The 18904-nt window shown below is 44.4% G+C and overlaps 1 protein-coding gene across 1 annotated transcript in view; it reads right to left on the bottom strand.

Annotated features, from left to right (window-relative positions):
• Window positions 1–6542: 6542 nt before the first annotated feature.
• Window positions 6543–18904, bottom strand: part of LOC121283837 (transmembrane protein 182-like) — a 76771-nt gene continuing 64409 nt past the window's right edge. Inside the window, exons 5-6 of the mRNA XM_041198616.1 lie at window positions 9866–10003; window positions 6543–8581 (exon numbers count right to left, since the gene is read on the bottom strand). Coding sequence (XP_041054550.1) covers window positions 8310–8581; window positions 9866–10003 — 410 coding nt within the window. The 3' untranslated portion in view covers window positions 6543–8309. The remainder of the gene's footprint in view (window positions 8582–9865; window positions 10004–18904) is intronic.

Genomic DNA, 18904 nt, shown 5'->3' on the forward strand with positions numbered 1-18904 from the left:
ATCTTCCCTGCTATCCATCCTCAGTATCAACTCCAGGATCCAAGTACAGGCCTTCCAACACGAGTGGTAACCTCAACCTCTCACCTACTCCATTAAACCAAGCCCTGACTCCATGCTTGCATAAAACCCATTTCCTGTTCAGTCCCACATTCAGATTTTTTCTCACTCATGTATTGTATCAAGCTCCTGAATGGGCCAATGGATTTTTAGGATCTAGTGCAACAGGCTGAGAAAGGTGATCCTACCTGTGGTGGAGGTGCATCTTGACCAGGCAGAATGGAAGGAGAATAAAGCAGAGAGAATAGGAGAAAAATAAAGTAGTGGAATGTGCATAGCTAAAGTGTTATTTGTTTTTAATATATAACATTTTGGTTTGTTTACTAGCTTAAGTTAATGGTTATCATTATAATAATAATGTTTGAATAGCCTTTATGAACACTATTAATGCAAATAATTTTCTATTCCTTCAAGCAAGAGCTAGATTTGTTCCTGGCCAGAAATTACCTTGCACAAAAGGTACATACAAATTCAGGCCAGTGTGAGCTCCTAGACTAGTTCCAAACACCTGAAAGGATCAGGGAAGAGTTGCCCATTTTTTTCCCCCTAAATTGCCCATGTTATTTGGAAATCCACCAGCAACTCACCGTTCAGAATTGTAAGCTTTTTTTACCCAGCAGGCAGCAATGGCACCCACCCGAGGCTGGCAGGATCTTACATTACACATGCACATCAATGGGACTTGACTAATGGCCTAAGTGGGGAAGCCACTGCAGCCTTCCCACCAGGTGAAGATAATGTGAAAAGAAGCCAGGGTCAGAAGACGCCAAAACAGGCAAGTTATTTTTAATTTCCTTGTGGGCCAGGAAGAGCAGAAGTGCTCCCCCAGATACCAGAAGCACACTCAGAAGAGCATCTTTTAGAATATTAGTTTGGTATTTCCATTTCCCACAAAACCACACTATAGGTGTGCAATTTGTATCAAACTGTGACATATATTGGCGAGGACACAGGTTTAGACTGCCAAAGTCACTTTACAGAGCTATGAGAAGTCAAATTGATCTGCACCAGCCATGCGAAATTGGCAGCTGATTTTTCACTGCATCTGTTTTTATTTTCCATTGATTTGGAAAACCTTACCAAGAATTTTTAATTTCAAATTAAGTAAAAGGCTTCCCTTGCTGTGGGTTCTTACCTCTCACCCAATCCTAATTGTGACACTCCTGTCAGATGGTACCCAGAGTTGATTCCACCACTTACCTGGTGTCGGTGGGTGACCTCCATACTCTAAGATTTTCTGCCACTTCATTGTTCTTGGCAGGGCACCAGCCAGCTGGATTTAAATGGAGTCTGGACAGTAAAATATCCTGGTCTCATTTTTGGAACAGCGGCCAGAATTTTCCGACCCCATTGGCCTCGGACATCATGGAGAGTGGGGAAACGACAATATGGTGAGAAGGCCAAAAATTGGTTTCACGCCGCCATGAAACCAGTTTGCAATTGTCCGCTCCACCAGTCAGTGGTGGCCCACGTTTTCCACTGCTGCATGTTGGGAATGTCATTTTAGTACATTTGCATCTAATTATAAACCCTGCTCACTGGAATAATTCACCACGTTAAATTTACTGCCCTTGCTGGCATGACTTCAGAACAGTTTGCTTCACGAATGCCTTTAAAAAACTTGCACCTGGTGACCTGGACTTCAAGGGGAACCCAGAGTCAAGAGCACACAACCTTGCGCAGCACTTGTGAGCATCACCTGTAGGACATTCGCCGGGGGCACAGGCAAGTTGCTTTTTTCCCAGCTGGCTTTCAGTGCAGTGCCAGGACACAGTGTGGGTTGGTGGTGGGACAGACTGAAGGAAATACTCAATAAGATATTGGGGTGGTGGGGGGGGCGGGGTGTTGGTGGTTGTGGGTTGAGGGAAACAACCATACATTTGGAAAAGCTTGTCAAAAGTGAGCATTCTTCTGCAGCTGAGACTGCTCAGCTGCAGCTCCATTGACATGCTTGGAATCAGGCTTCTGAAGCTTTTCTGCCCACTCAAGCAACGCAAAAGCATGAAAGTGGCACCAAATGCTCCAGATCTTTTCACCTCTCAGGCGCAGATTGCAAATTAATGTCAGTTTTAGGGGGCAGCAGAACAATGCCCGACTGGGCAAATTAAAAATTCCCCTTGTGAAAGGCAGCCATGGCGCAGTCACTGGTGCAGGTGCTCAGAGCCCCTTGCAATGTCTTTTTTAAGGTCTGGACCAGTATCCCTCATGGTTCAAGCTAACAGTGCAGCCTTGCAGTGCGGATTAGGGGAATGCCTGCACCTGAACTGAGAGCACAACTTTCAGTCTAATGGTCGAAGCTGCCTCCATTCGGCGAAATGGAGTGGGGCGGAGGTGGGTGGGGTTTCGGACAGCCAATGAGCACACTACACACTGGTCATCCAAATGGTGACCAGCACTCTCCTGCATGTGTGAAGGGGCCTTCAGACTTAACCAAGAGAGAGGTTCTTAGGACACCCATTACTGACCCACGTATCTCTCTCGTTGATCCTGCAGGAGGAGAACGTCAGGATCTATGGAGTCTGGTGATTTGGCGGAATACCTTATGGCTCACAGGGAGCAGAGAAGAAGAAGAAGAAGAATGCAGCTGAGGCACCTGACTCGGCAAAGGGAGGAGCACCTCCCTCAAGATGAATCGGTGGCAGGGTTTGTGCTGAAGATCCACAGTGAGCCATCGCTCATAGGTACCTTCTAGACCCAAGGTCTATAGGCAATACCTGTTATTCCTGCAGATGCTAAGAATGAGTGTTGGCAAAGACCACACATGCCTAGGGAATTGGTCAATCATATGCCACCTGCTGCAGGATTTGGCGCCACTGGGACATGGAAGGCATCCACTGCCAGTAGCTGTGAAGGCAACCACAGAGCTCAATTTTTACACTAGTGGCTCTTTCTAGGGCTCCACAGGTGACCTGTGCAGGATCTAGCAAGCCTCCATGTACAAGTGTATCCAGGAAGTCACAGGTGCCACCTTCGTGAAGGCACAGAACTTTATACATTTCGCCCGGGATTCAAAAAGCCAGGAAGCAAGAACACTGGGATTTGCGCAGGTCCCAGATTTCCACAGGTGTGGGGTGCCATCGACTGCTTAGCGGTGCTTAGATCTCTGTGGCAACAAGCAGTCAATTACGTCAATCACAAGGGCTTCCACCCACTAAATGTTCAGCTGGTGTGCGACCAGCACAAACGCATCCTACAGGTCTGTGCACAATTCCCAAGAAGCATCCATGACTCCTACATCCTTAGCAGATCTCAGGGTCCAGGGAGGCTGCAGGGTTGGCTCCTCAGGGACAATGCTTCCCGCAGATGATGTTGCTGATGACGTCCATGCAGCAGCCTCCGACTGCAGCAGAGCAATGGTATAATAAGGCTCATGCCACAACCCGGACTTTGGTAGAGCAAATGATGGGCATTTTGAAAATTAGGTTCCAGGTGCCACAACAGGTCCAGTGGAGCACTGCAATACAGTCCACAGAGCGTGTCGCGCATCATCAACGCTTGCTATGTGTTCCACAACCTGATGCTGCAATAGGGGGATGACCTGGCAGAGGAGGAGATGGAGGAGCTCCACGTATCCTTTGATGAGGAGAATGTTGAAGGGGTGATGATGATGAGGTGCTCAATGGCGAGGATGCTGGTGATGAGGCTATCGCGCTTGCCAGATGAGGCAGGTGCAATTGGGAGGCCCTCATGGCCACAAGATTCATGAGGATGATGACGAGATGCTGTGAGGACAGTCCTGACATCCTCACCTTGCATCTGTGAATGTTTGACTCCTATGTGGGTGATGGCAGCGCACATCCCCTCAGTGATCAGACTCATGTCATAGAAAACACAATGGAGGTCCTAATGGTCACTGGATTCCAGGAGGATGATGGTGACATGCAGTGAGGACAGTCCATAGATCTTCACATTGCCTCTCTAAATGTACTTGATGTTTAGGAGTCAAAACAGGTGATTGACATCCATGCCCAGGTTGTGCAACTACATCTTCTTAATTTTCCTAACCCTACTGCTACATTTTGGTGCTCCTCCAACAACCACAGCAGAGATGGAGGCAGCCTGCTGACTGCTACGCCCTGTCTATGATGATCTTGACAGCGTCCACTAGAGGGCCAAGACCTGGAGAGCCCCAGCCTGCTTCTGGGGTCCTGCTTGTGGCAGTGGCACCCTCCTCAGCCTGTAAAGCTGGAGCTGCTGGGGTCACAGGGAAGAGGGGTTTTGGATGGGCTGGACACTCTCGGAGTCACCTGGGTGGATGGCACTGGGGTGTGCAGCTGCTGTTCCTCCTCCCTATGGATGACCAAGGCTGCTGGTTGACTCCTTGAGGAGATGGGTAAGCTGGAGTAAAATTGAGCTGGCCCACTCCCCTCCCACATTGACACTATTGGAGACTAGCTATTGCGTCAGCGATGGAGTTCAGCCTGCGCAGCAAAGCAGAACCGATGTCATGGACCAAGGTCAACATGGTTGCCACAATCCTAATATTGTTGACCTCACTGCGTTGGCATGCTGGCGCTATCACCTCAGCCTAAAGGCGGACAGACTCCTCTATCGTGCCTTACAATCTAAGTACAGCAGACATCCCTTCCTGATGTTCCCAAGCTTGCCTTTGCAGCTCCAACAATGGAGGTATGACCAAGTCCAGAGGTTCCTCATCTGACTCGGGCTCAGCAGGTTTCTGGTCTCCAACAGTCCTGGGAAGTCCCTGCCACCCGCCGCCTGCTGTGGATCAGGTTGTGCAATGTGCACACCAGATTGTTACCCTGAGGCTACTAGAACTAGGTCCCACCAAGCTGTGTGTCTGTGAACTGGTGGAGGTTGCGGATGAAGCTGTGATGAGTCTTCAGTTAGGGCATCATCAGATACTTCTTCTGAGGTGTCTTTGAGGCTTGTGTTGAGGACCTGGCTCATGGACCCCCTCGACTGCTTCCCAGATATGCTTGTGAAAGCAAGGAGAAATAATTAGTGCTTGGCAGGGCACTGTGGAACGGGGGAACTGACTCACAGCGTGGTTGTCTGATAGATGTTGCACTGCTGATCCTAACTTCGTTGAGCACTGCAAACCTCCCCACCAGCACAGGAATGGTCCAAATCATCACCAGCCAGCTGGATGGCTCTATTTTCAAAGTCTGTCAGGACGTTGATGTCAGGCATTCCTTCACCAGTCTGCAACCTCTCCCTTTTGTTGTGTGCCAGAATACAGATGAAGAGAGTGTAAGCAGGGTGCCTGCCAGGCCTGATGAGAAGGATGAAAACAAAAAAACTGTGGATGCTGGAAATCCAAAACAAAAACAAAAACAGAATTACCTGGAAAAACTCAGCAGGTCTGGGCAGCATCGGCGGAGAAGAAAAAAGTTGACGTTTCGAGTCCTCATGACCCTGATGCCTGGCATGTGTGGGTGGTGAGTGGTGCCATGGATAGGATGAGGACACAATCTGCAGGACAGATGAATGTTTCCTCGAGGAAGTGAATGTGATGTCCTTTGAACTGGCAGTGAGTGAGATCCTTGTGGATGTGTGATGGCTTTGAGAGTTGAGAGTGATGGGAAGAGCGACTTACCCTGGTGCAATGGTTGAGACCATTTTTCTTCTTGCAACACTGGATGGCTGTCCTCTTTTGCAGGGCATTGGCACTGACCACTGCCCCCATGCTAGATTGGTGACCCTTGCTTACTGGTCTTCTCCCAGAGCGGGTTAGAAGACTTCACAGTGGGCCTCCACTGCATCCAATAGGCACCCAAGGGAGGCATCACTAAATTTTGGGGCAGCATGTTTCCTTCCTTCGGAAGCCATAACTTTGGAGCAGCTTCCGATCCCTTAGAGATTGCTAGCTCTGTGCAGGTGCACCCTTTAAATATGGCACCTGGATTACTAAAGACCTGGGGTGATTCACCAGGGATGGACAAATCAGAGGCCACCCTGCCAGCGATCCTGCTTGTTTCCTGGACATGCATTAGTAATGAAGCGGGGCACGCCAGGAATGGGACGATACAGCGCATAAACTCGCCATTGTGGCAGACGGGTCAAACATCCTTTTTCCCACCCGCTACTGCACTTTGTGTGAATCTGGGGTGATTCAGCCCAGTGGGAAAGTCCAAATCATACCTGTTTGTTATTACTTACATTTTATACATCTCTCCCATACACTTTCTATGGAATTAATTCAAGCTTTTCAGAATTGACAAGGACTTGGACAAGTTTAATCAGATGAAAATAAATTAAATGGCAACAGCATGGCTGAGAAACTGCTGAAAGGAAATATGTGCAAATAAGAACAGAACAAAGAAATAGAAGCTTTAAACTGGCTAACAGGAATCACTGTTAGATTTCAGTGATTGCACCTTGTGGAATATTTGATGATAAGAGAGAATGCAAATAAAATGTGTTGGTGAAGCTTTGTTATTAGACCATTATTGGCTCCCATTCACAATGTTAGACCATTCCTCATTTTGAGGAATTTGTTTTCTGTACTAAGATGCAGAATGTCATTTCAGCTGTGCTTTATTATTCTGGATATTGCATAAAAACTTAAGTACTCTAGATTAGATGTAGCACAGTTAAATATGAATAAAGTTCTTTCTTATTGGTCTTTACAACATACCTTAGAAGACCACTCAGAAGAGCATCTTTTACAATATTATTATGGCATTTCTATTTTCCACAAAACCACTCTATAGGTTCACGGAGTGAGATTTCCAATTTGTACCATACTATGACATATATTGGCGAGGACCGAGGCTGCGATTGTCAAAGTCATTTACAGAAATATAAGAGAGGACAAATTGACCTCCACCAGCAGTGGAGGCTGGTAATGAATTGGCAGCTCATTTTTCACCATGCCAGTTTTTATTTTCTATTGATTTGGAAAATCTTGCCAAGATTTTTAATTTCAAACCAAATAAAAGCAACCAGTGAGTCTAGAAAATTGGTCTCCAGAAAAGAGTTAAAACTATCAATCTATGAACTTGAGTAGAAAGTAGATTAGGTACAGTAAAAAATCAGCTGCCAATTCACTACGAGCCTATTCCACAATGCTGGACAAGGCCAATTTCATCTACAAGATTTTTATCTTATTAATTGAAGCTGAATTCAGGACAAATCCCAAATAGTATCCTAATTAACTTCATCTTGGTATGAGGAAAACATATGAGATACTATGTGGCTCACAAGAGTTAAAGGACTATTGGATTAAAATAACAGCGCACAACATTAGCAGTAGACATATGTTCTTAAGAAATTTCCCTGATCACTATTTTAAATAAACTTTCATTTAAAATACCATTCAAAATACATGGATTAACATGTTAAAAACTGCACATCAGAAATATCAAGTTAGCATTCCTTACTAATATTAGAACCACTTATCATGCAGTGATAAATTCAATGATCCACCATCTCATCAGGAATCCATGCTAAAACAAAATGTGGGTTCAAGATAGGGCTACAACATTACGGAGCAGATTCTCTGACCAGCATTACTTTCAAATGGGGCTTTCCATTGGGATGTCAAAATTGCTGAATTCATCTTTACATTCTCAAAGCAAACCAATACTAGTTAATGACCATCAGCAGCACTTCAAGGTTATATTAGAATCTTGAACAGATTTGTTTTTACTTTCAGTGCACAATTGTGAGTTATACTGGATATGAAAGTGACTGATTTCACAGACTTGTATTAAAGCTTTTTAGCAACATAAACTACTGAGTAGATTTTCTATTCTTGTATTCCTGCTTCAGATCCTTGTCTACTGAGAGTGCATATTGGAAAGTGGAGAGCACAAAGCCCTGATTTTCTTTCTTCAATTAATTTAAATTTATAAAGCAAAATATTGATTATATTCTGTATGTTAAATGTTACGTTCATATTTTAAGGCATTAAAACCTAGCAGGAAGCTAACCCCCTGTGACTCAATAAGAAAATGCTGACTAAGATGTACAGTTAATGTTGCATAATCTGGCGACTAAAAACTTTATGGTTTAACTTTGTGCTTCTGGATCTATGCAGTGGCAAAGAATCAAGGTTCCCGCACCTGGTTGCTGTCCAGTATTCATTGTGCAAAATTGTATTTGTGTGGATGTCATAAAAAATTTAGCCCATTAGCAACCTATATCTAGGTTCAAATGTGAAGAATGACAATTATGGTGAATAACAGGAGGACTGCAGATAACCCAACATGACCCCTGGAGAAAAGGGGAGATAATTGAGCGAAGGGGAAATCACAGCATAAGAATATTAAATGTGACTGAAACAATCAGAGTTCCTCATCGCCAACTTTATCAAGTGGCAAAGAATACCCTACTTTCGTTTTTTTATTTTGAGCAGCACGTCCAACCTGAAAGAAGAGTAAACCTGCAAATAAAGAAAATAATATGCCTGCAGGAGCTGCCATGAAAGACCAACCAAATTGAACTTTGAGCTTTGGATGTGGACATGATTTATTCGGTTCGACAATCTGGTCCACCACAGCAACGAGAGCTTGAATCCAATAGGTGTACATAATAATGGAAAATGTGGACAAAATACCTAAAAACAAAAACAATTGAAATCAGTACAGTAGGAAGACAAAGGTATTTCTATGTTTCATTTATCAAGATTTCTAACCGTTACTCAGCATGTAAATATTTATTTCTGCAACACCAAGTGTAAACTAGCTGGTTTTACTGTAATGGCATAAAAACCGAAAAGATTCAACTTTCACTATTTTCCCTTATATCTTTGAACAGATCCCGTGATTATATCTGCACAACTGCATGTCATAATATTACCTTATCTCTCTTAAAAATGTTTTAACCACGTGGTTCTGCATGTGTGATCTGTTTTTATTAGGTTGAATAAGTCTACATTATAGGTGAGCTTTTCATGGATTTTGTAAATAAATAGAGAAAACACTTTTTTTTTGGTCTCTGCAGTCTTCAGAGCAACTTACACTTATGGGGTAGCAGTAGTGGGTGCCCTGCTCAGACTGTAGTTCAAAGGCCATCTCCAATTTACATAATGGGACCCCAGTTTGAATACATATTGTAAGGTTCCTGTCTGTTTTAGGTGGGCACCTCATTAATAGCCAAAAGCTATGACAGTACAGGCATTGCAGAGCTGATAATTGAATTGTTCCTTTTTAAAACCTCCCCCTTTATTGCAGATCAGCTATTGAGATTGCCTATATCAGAAAATCTAGAAAATTGGATTGGGTGCATTGCCAAAAATGTGGTTAGAATAGTAGTCTTATAGACTATGCAAGTAACACTTTCACCCAGTAAACAAAGATGACAAAAGTTCAAACCAACAGAAAGCCAAAAATATTTGTTGGTCAGAAGCCCAATTTTATGCTTTTCACCTGAAAAACAGCCCCAACAACTCTCCTCTCAAAGCTAGTGAGGTATTTTGGCAACTATACTACCGATCCCTTTCAGTGAACCTGTTTCCAAATGTGATTATCTACTTGTTTGAGAATGTTGCATCTCCAACTTATTGTGATAGATGACTAATCTCATTAGTATATCAATGCCTCAAGAATAGGGAATATATAAGCAATGCATTCTCTGTAAAGGATCTGTCCAACAATCAGACCTAGAATTTGCTCAGGGCTCCTTCCTCTTGGTGCAATAGCATTGAAGCATGCAGCAGAATTCTTATTCACACACACAAAAGGAACTTCATTGAATTATGTGAATGGGTCCTTCTACGACAAACAATTACATTCAAACAAATAAACTGCATTTCTTTCCAAAATTAACCATTTCATGAACTGGATCTTTAATTTACTTTTCCTGTTTACTATTCAAAGCACATACCCAAAATTTCACATACCAGCCAAAACATAAAACCCTCCTCCTAGAAGGTACAGGGAGTCACGCCCTTGGAAAGCTTCATAAACAATGAGCCCAAATCCAACTCCGATAGTGAGTACAGACAACACTATCAGCACGCTCCAGGAATGACGGAAACCTGCAAAATCAAGCCAACAATTAGACCTAACATTGTAGGTATCAAACAGAATGATCAGAGGCTGCTAGACTGGGTCTGCAGCAGGTGGTGAGGGAACCAACACGACGGTAAAACATACTTGACCTCATCCTGACCAACCTGTCTGCCACAGATGCATCTGTCCATGGCAGTGTCGGTAGGAATGACCACCACACGGTCCTTGTGGAGAAGAAGCCCCGCCTTCACATTGCGGATACCCTCCATCGTGTTGTGTGGCACTATCACCATGCTAAATAGGATAGATTTCGAACAGTTCCTCATTCAAATGATGCCTTGATGTCAAGGGCAGTCACTCTCATCTCATCTCGGGAGTTCAGCCTGAGCAAACTTCCACATAGCTGGGTAGATGCCAGTGTTGTAGCTGTATAGGAACTCAAGACTGGGCATCCATGATGCACTGTGGGCCATCAGCAACAAAATTGTACTCAAATACAATTTGTAACCTCACGGCACGGCATTTTGCCCCCCAACTCTACCATTACCATCAAACCAGGGGATCAACCCTGGTTCAATGAAGAGTGCAGGAGAGCATGCCAGGAGCAGCACCAGGCATTCCTAAAAATGAGGTGTCAACCTGGTGAAGCTATAACACAGGACTACTTGCATGCCAAACAGCATAAGCAGCAAGTGATAGACAAAGCTAAGCAATCCCACACCAACAGATCAAATCTAAGCTCTGCAGTCCTGTCACATCCAGCCATGAATGGTGGTGGATAATTAAAGAACTCACTGGAGAAGGAGGCTCCACAAATATCCCCAGTCTCAATGATAGAGAAGCCCAGCACATCATTGAAAAAGACAAAGCTGAAGCATTTGCTACAATCTTAAGCCAAAAGTGCCGAGTGGATAATCCATCTCGGCCTCCTCTGGAGGTCCCCAGTATCACAGATGCCAGTCTTCAGCCAATTCAATTCAGTCCATGTGATATCAAAGAATGGCTGAAGGCACTGGATACTGTAAAGGCTATGAGCCCTGACAATATTCCGGCAATAGTACTGAAGGCTTTTGCTCCAGAACTTGCCACGCCCCTAGCCAAGCTGTTCCAGTACAGCTACCACACTGGCATCTAACCGACTATGTGGAAAACTGCCCAGGTATGTCCTGTATACAAAAAGCAGGACAAATCCAACCCAGCCAATTATCGCCCCATCAGTCTACTCTCGATCATCAGTAAAGTAATGGAAGGAGTCATCATCAGTGCTATCAAGCAGCGCTTGCTTCGCAATAACCTGCTCACTGAGGCTCAGTTTGGGTTCCATCAGACCCACTGAGCTCTTGACCTCATTACAGTCTTGGCTCAAAGATGGACAAAAGAGCTGAACTACCAAGGTGAGGTGAGACTGACTGCCCTTGACATCGAGGCTGCATTTGAATGAGTTTGGTATTAACGAGCCTAAGCAAAACTGGAACCAATGGGAATTGGGGAAAAACTCTTCACTGGTTGGAGTCATAACTAGCACAAAGGAAGATGGTTGCGGTTGTTGGAGGTCAGTCATCTCAGCTCCAGGACATCACTACAGGAGTTCCTCAGAGTAGTGTCCTTGGCCCAACCATCTTCAGCTGCTTCATCAATGACCTTCTTTCCATCATAAGGTCAGAAGTGGGGATGTTTGCTGATGATAATACAATGTTCAGCACCATTCACAACTCCTCAGACACTGAAGCAGTCCATGCCCAAATGCAGCAACATTCAGGCTTGGGCTAATAAATGGAAAGTAACATTTGGACCACTCAAATGCCAGGCAATGACCATCTCCAACAAGAGAGAATCTAACCATCACCCCTTGATGTTCAAAGGCATTACCATCCCTAAATCCCCCACTATCAACATTCTGGGGGTTACCATTGACCAAAAACTGAACTGGACTAGCCATATAAATACTGTGGCTACAAGGGCAGGTCAGAGGCTAGGAATCCTGCGATGAGTAACTCACCTCCTGACTCCCCAATGCCTATGTAGTATCTACAAGGCACAAGTCAGAAGTGTAATGGAATACTCCCCACTTGCCTGGATGAGTGTGGCTCTAACACCACTCAAGAAGCTTGACACTGACCAGGACAAAGCAGCCCGCTTGATTGGCACCACATCCCTCCACCACTGATGCACAGTAGTACCAGCAGTGTGTACCACCTACAAGATGCACTGCAGAAATTCACCAAGGCTCCTTCGACAGCACCTTCCAAGCCCACAACCACTATAATCTAGAAGGACAAGGGCAGCAGATCGATGGGAACATCTCCACCTGGATGTTCCCCTCCAAGTCACTCACCATCCTGACTTGGAAATATATAATCATTCCTTCACCATCGCTGGATGAAAATCCTGGAACTCCCTTCCTAACAGCTCTGTGGGTGCATCTACACCACATGGACTGCAGCAGTTGAAGAAGGCAGCTCACTACCACCTTCTCAAGGGCAACTAGGGATGGGTAATAAATGCTGGTCCAGCCAGCGAAGCTCACATCTCATGAATGAATTAAAAAAAAAATTACCAGTTAAGCAATATAGTGACTTAAGTTCTTAGAGCATTAACAAAGTGATGTTACAAATCACAATGAAGTCCTGTATCATCCCACAGTAACAATGGGCCTGACTTTGCTGTAGAGAACGACAAGGTTAACAGAGTTCACCATTATTTATATGTAAATCGGACAGCAACTTCAGGGGAATGTAGAGGTATAGTTAAATACAGAAATTAGGAAGCTGATGTCGTAGTTGCCCTGCTCCTCCAGAAGATCCACTTCAATTGTATCTCACCGAGAGACTCGCATTGAAATATAGAAAACAGCATGAAGTTGCTATACATATGAGAAATATTTACCCACTAATCTGCCAGAAAGTCAGAGCTTGTCTATTCCCATGTAAATAAATGTTTGACTGTCTGATAAGTCTTCTTTACTGTCAAACAAGTTCTTTGGTATTGAAAATTGACTTTTACAAGTGTGGAATCTCATCTTTCCCAGATTTTAATTATTGTTGGAGATTTTAAAGTTTTTTTTTAAACTTTTCATCTCTTATTCTCTCCAAAGTCCATCTTTTCTTTGCTCTCTAGTTCTTTTTTATACCTGATTTGACATTGAATTCTATATTCTGAGTTATACTTCCTAGTTCAGACTCTGCACTGCTCATTAATGATCCCTCAATCTGATTGATGAAGTAAACACACAGTTGCTTACCCCTTTCCACACTTATTACAGATTCCCCAGTACATAGCATCATGCTGCTTTGGCTTCCAATAAGTTCCAGTGCAAAATCCCATAGGAGATGTATTATGGCACTGTTTGTTCACCAGTGAGGGCAAAATACAGCTCATATTTCTGTGGTTCAAGATATTATACGAAAGCTCATTTTCCCAGAATGATCATGGGCATGATTGTGCAAGACAAAAGAAGCAAGCTTTTGAGTGGCTAAGCACAGCGATGTGTTTACGTTTGAACTTGGCAATCCTTGTTCAAATTCAGCTCAAACAAGAATGAAGAATTTCATTCTCTGTTACCTGTAAGTTGTGATGGGAACAGAGATCCATCCTTTCTTAAAAGTTCTGATGTGCATTACTTAGATAGACGCTATAAAACCATCACATCTGTTGTCGTGTACAGTGACAGGGACTTGAGTGGATTTAGTACACATCAGGATTTTAGACAGAAGTCAACAACCAAATTTGTAGCCTGCATGATTTTTCATGAAGTAAAACAGAAATATTGTGCCAGCTACAAATCAGGCACTCTGACTTGCATGCCTGAATTCCCCATTTGAGCCCTTGCCTTGTGAAGTTCTACACCAAGAGTGCTAGCTCATAAGTATTTACCTCTTTTATCAAGAGATTTTTGTCTGCAGATTCCACCTTACTGGGGGTTATTTTGCAGCACATTATCCAGAATTCTTTCTACCCTGATTTCCTAAGAACTGCTCAGGACCAGGTTGCATTAGCAACAGTAGTGTAAGCGATCAGAAAATGCTCCATTACCTCTAAACATAGGATCATAGAATGGTTACAGTGCAGAAGGAGGCCATTCAGTTCATTGTCTCTGTGCTCGCTCTCTGAAGCAGCAAGCCACCTCTTGCCACGTTCCGCCTTTTCCCAGTAGCCCTGCAAATTCTTCCTTTTCAGTTACTAATCCAACTCCCACTTGAATGCTTCCATTGAACCTGCTTCCATCACTCTCTAGTCAAAATTTTAACATGCATTTTTTTAGGACTTGGTCGGTCAGATAACATGACAAGATGTGATAAGATTGTTTATTAATATGCTTTGCTAGAATTTGGTATAAGGACTTTAATTTTGGGTGCTAAAAGCTGCTTTAAAATCCCAGTAAACTATAGAGGAGTTGGTGGGTTTTCCTTAGTGTCTTCGGTCTTAGCTTTGCACCACCTTTTTCCCCAACAGTCAGCCAAAAGCTGTTCCATAGCAGTAATTATTGAGGTAACATTTCATCGTAGGATGAAGTCAAAGATTGCGGAAAATACTATAAAGATATCGCATATGTTTTTAAGATTAGTTTAAATACTGTAAAAAATCAGGTATTGCTCTATTAACTTTTTGCTTATCTGCTTTTTTTCATTATTACTTTTATTCTGAAGGTATAAACACAAGAACATGACACACAGCCCTTGGTCCTCTCACTATGAATGGGAACCTGTGACATACAAGTGCAAATCTAAAAATGTAATTTCCCAAGGGTACCATAGAAGTTTCCATCACAGGATTTTGTCATTTGCATCTGACCATGACAGTATCAGTAGCAGTGTCCACCATACAGTCCTTGAGGAAACAAAGCCCGATCTTCAGCCTGAGGATACCACCCATCTTGTTGTGTGACACTACCACTGTGCTAAATGGGATATATTCAGAACAGATCTAGCAGCTCAAATCTGGACATACATGATACGTACAAGCAGCAACAGAATTATAATTGACCACAATCTATAACCTCATGGCACAGAGTGTCCATCCCTCTACCATTAACATCAAGCCAGGGATCAACCCTGGTTCAATGAGCAGTGTAGAAGACCATGGCAGCTGAAGCACCAGGTATACCTAAAAATGGAGTGCCAACTTGGTGAAGCTATAACTTAGGGCTATATGCATACAAAAAAGAGCAGAAGCAGCATGCTATAGACAAAGCTAAGCGATCCCACAATCAACAGATCAAATCAAAGCTGTCTAGTCCTGCCACATATAGTCATGAATGGTGGTGGACAATTCAACATCAAAGAACGAAGCTCCAAACACATCATCATCCTCAATGATGGGATAGCCCAACACATTAATGCAAAAGACAAGGCTGAAGCATTTACAACTATCTTCAGCCAGAAGTGCCGAATGGATGATCAACCTTGGCCTCTTCCTGAGATTTCCAGCATCACACATGCCAGTCTTCAGTGAATTTTATTAATTCCATGTGATATCAGAAATAGCTGATGGCATTGGAAACAGCAAAGACTATCAGCCCTGGCAACAAGCCAGCCATAAAACCTATGCTCCAAAGCAAACCACGCACCATAGCCAAGCACTTCCAGTATAGCTGCAACTGGCATCTGACTGACATTGAAGAAAATTACCCAGCTATGTCCTGTCCACAAGAAGCAACAACAAATCCATTCTAACCAATTACCACCCCATTCTAATCTCTCTCTCGCTGAACTTACTGCACTCCATTCTCTCAGGTCCAACCCTGACATCGTCATCAAACCCGCTGACAAGGGTGGTGCAGTTGTTGTCTGGTGCACTGACCTCTACCTCGTGGAGGCTGAGCGTCAACTCACAGACACTTCTTCCTACCTCTCCCTGGAGCATGACCCCACCACTGAACATCAAGCCATTGTTTCCAGGACTGTCACTGACCTCATCTCCTCTGGGGATCTTCCTCCCACAGCTTCCAACCTCATAGTCGCCCAACCTCGGACGGCCCGCTTCTACCTCCTACCCAAAATCCACAAACAGAACTGTCCCGATAGACCGATCGTGTCAGCTTGCTCCTGCCCCACAGAACTCATTTCTCGTTATCTTGACTCCCTTCTCTCTCCCCTTGTTCAGTCCCTTCCCACCTACGTCCGTGATTCCTCTGACACCTTACGTCACATCAACAATTTCCAGTTCCCTGGCCCCAACCGCTTCCTCTTCACCATGGACGTCCAATCCATCTACACCTCCATCCCCCACCAGGATGGTCTGAGGGCCCTTAGCTTCTTCCTCGAACAGAGGCCCAAACAATCCCCATCCACCACTACTCTCCTCCGTCTGGCTGAACTTGTTCTCACACTCCTCTCCGTCAACTCCTCTCACTTCCTCCAAATAAAAGGTGTGGCTATAGGTACCCGCATGGGCCCCAGCTATGCCTGTCTCTTTATGGGGTATGTGGAACATTCTTTGTTCCAGTCCTACTCCGGCCCCCTTCCACATCTCTTTCTCCGGTACATCAATGATTACTTCGGTGCTGCTTCGTGCTCTCGTCGGGACTTGGAAAAATTTATTAATTTTGCTTCCAATCTCCACCCCTCCATTTTCACATTGTCCATCTCTGACACTTCCCTTCCCTTCCTTGACCTTGCTGTCTCAATCTCTGATGATAGACTGTCCACCAATATCCATTATAAGCCTACCGACTCCCACAGCTACCTTGACTACAGCTCCTCACACCCCGCTTCCTGTAAGGACTCCATCCCATTCTCTCAGTTCCTTCGCCTCCGTCGCATCTGTTCCGACAATGCTACCTTCAAAAACAGTTCCTCTGACATGTCCTCCTTCTTCCTTAACCGAGGTTTTCCACCCACGGTCATTGACAGGGCCCTCAACCGTGTTCGGCTCATCTCCCGTGCATCCGCCCTCACGCCTTCTCCTCCCTCCCAGAAACATGATAGGGTCCCCCTTGTCCTCACTTATCACCCCACCAGCCTCCATATTCAAAGGACCATCCTCCGCCATTTCCGCCAACTCCAGCATGATGCCACTACCAAACACATCTTCCCTTCACCCCCACTGTCGGCATTCCGTAGGGATCATTCCCTCCGGGACACCCTGGTCCATTCCTCCATCACCCCATACTCCCCAACCCCCACCAATGGCATCACCCCATGCCCACGCAAAAGATGTAACACCTGCCCCTTCACTTCCTCTCTCCTCACCGTCCAAGGGCCCAAACACTCCTTTCAAGTGAAGCAACATTTCACTTGCATTTCCCCCAACTTAGTCTACTGCATTCATTGCTCCCAATGCGGTATCCTCTACATTGGAGAGACCAAACGTAAACTGGGCGACCGCTTTGCAGAACACCTGCGGTCTGTCCGCAAGAATGACCCAAACCTCCCTGTCGCTTGCCATTTCAACACTCCACCCTGCTCTCTTGCCCACATGTCTGTCCTTGGCTTGCTGCATTGTTCCGGTGAAGCCCAACGCAAACTGGAGGAACAACACCTCATCTTCTGACTAGGCACTTTACAGCCTTCCGGACTGAATATTGAATTCAACAACTTTAGGTCTTGACCTCCCTCCTCCATCCCCACCCCCCTTCTGTTCCTTCCCCCTTCCTTTTGTTTTTTTCCAATAAATTATTTAGATTTTTCTTTTTCCCTCCTATTTCCATTATTTTTAAATATTTTTAAATCTTTTATGCTCCCCCCACCCCCACTAGAGCTATACCTTGAGTGCTCTACCATCCATTCTTAATTAGCACATTCGTTTAGATAATATCACCAACTTTGACACCTATGTGTTCTTTTGTTCTGCCGTCTGTGACATCTTTTGATGATCTGCTTCTATCACTGCTTTTGCCTACAACCACACCACCCCCCTCCACTTCTCCCCCCTCCCCACCAGCACCTTAAACCAGCTTATATTTCAACCCTTCCTGGGATTCACCTAGTTCTGTCGAAGAGTCATGAGGACTCGAAACGTCAACTCTTTTCTTCTCTGCCGATGCTGCCAGACCTGCTGAGTATTTCCAGGTAATTCTGTTTTTGTTTTGGATTTCCAGCATGCGCAGTTTTTTGTTTTTATCTTTGTTTTTACCACCCCATCAGTCTATTCTCAATCATCAGCAAAGTGTTGGAAGGTATCTGCTATGATGCAGCACTTAAACACCAATAGTTTACTCAGGTTGAGTTCTACCAGGTCAACTAGCTTCAGCCCTCATTATAGCCTTGGCTCATACATGGACAAAAGAGCTGAATTACTGAGGTAAGAAGAGACTGTTTGAGGCATCAAAACAGCATTTGACCAAATGTGGCATCAAAGAACCTTAGCAAAATTGAAGTCAATAGGAATCAGGAGGAAAACATTTTACTGGTTGGAGTCATACCTAGCACAAAGGTTGTGGTTGTTGGAGGCCAATTATTTCAGCCCCAGGATATCACTGCAGGAATTCCTCAATGCAAGCATCCTAGGCCCAAATAACTTCATCATCTTTATCAGTAATCTTGTCCCTATCATAAAGTCAGAAGTTGGGATGTTTGCTGATGTTTGCACAGTGTTCTGTACCACTTGCAGATCCTTGGTTGGTTACTGAAGCAATCTGTGCCCACATGCAGCAAGACCTGGACAATGTTCAGGTTTGGGCTAAAAAAATGGAAAGTAACATTTGTGCCACTCAAGTGCCAGGCAATGAACCTATCCAACAAGAGAGAATCTAACCATCTCCCCTTGACATTCAATGGCATTACTATCACTGAATCCCCACTATCAACATCCTGGGCGTTACCATTGACCAGAAACTGAACTGGACCAGCCATATAAATACTATGGCTACAACAGCAGGTCAGAGGTTAGGAATCTTTAACATGGCTGAATTCCTCAACATCAACATCCTGACGGTTACAATTCACCAGAAACTAAATTAGATCACTATAAAGACACTGTGGCTACAA

Source organism: Carcharodon carcharias, chromosome 11, assembly GCF_017639515.1.
Source record: "Carcharodon carcharias isolate sCarCar2 chromosome 11, sCarCar2.pri, whole genome shotgun sequence".
NCBI classification, from domain to species: Eukaryota; Metazoa; Chordata; class Chondrichthyes; order Lamniformes; family Lamnidae; genus Carcharodon; species Carcharodon carcharias.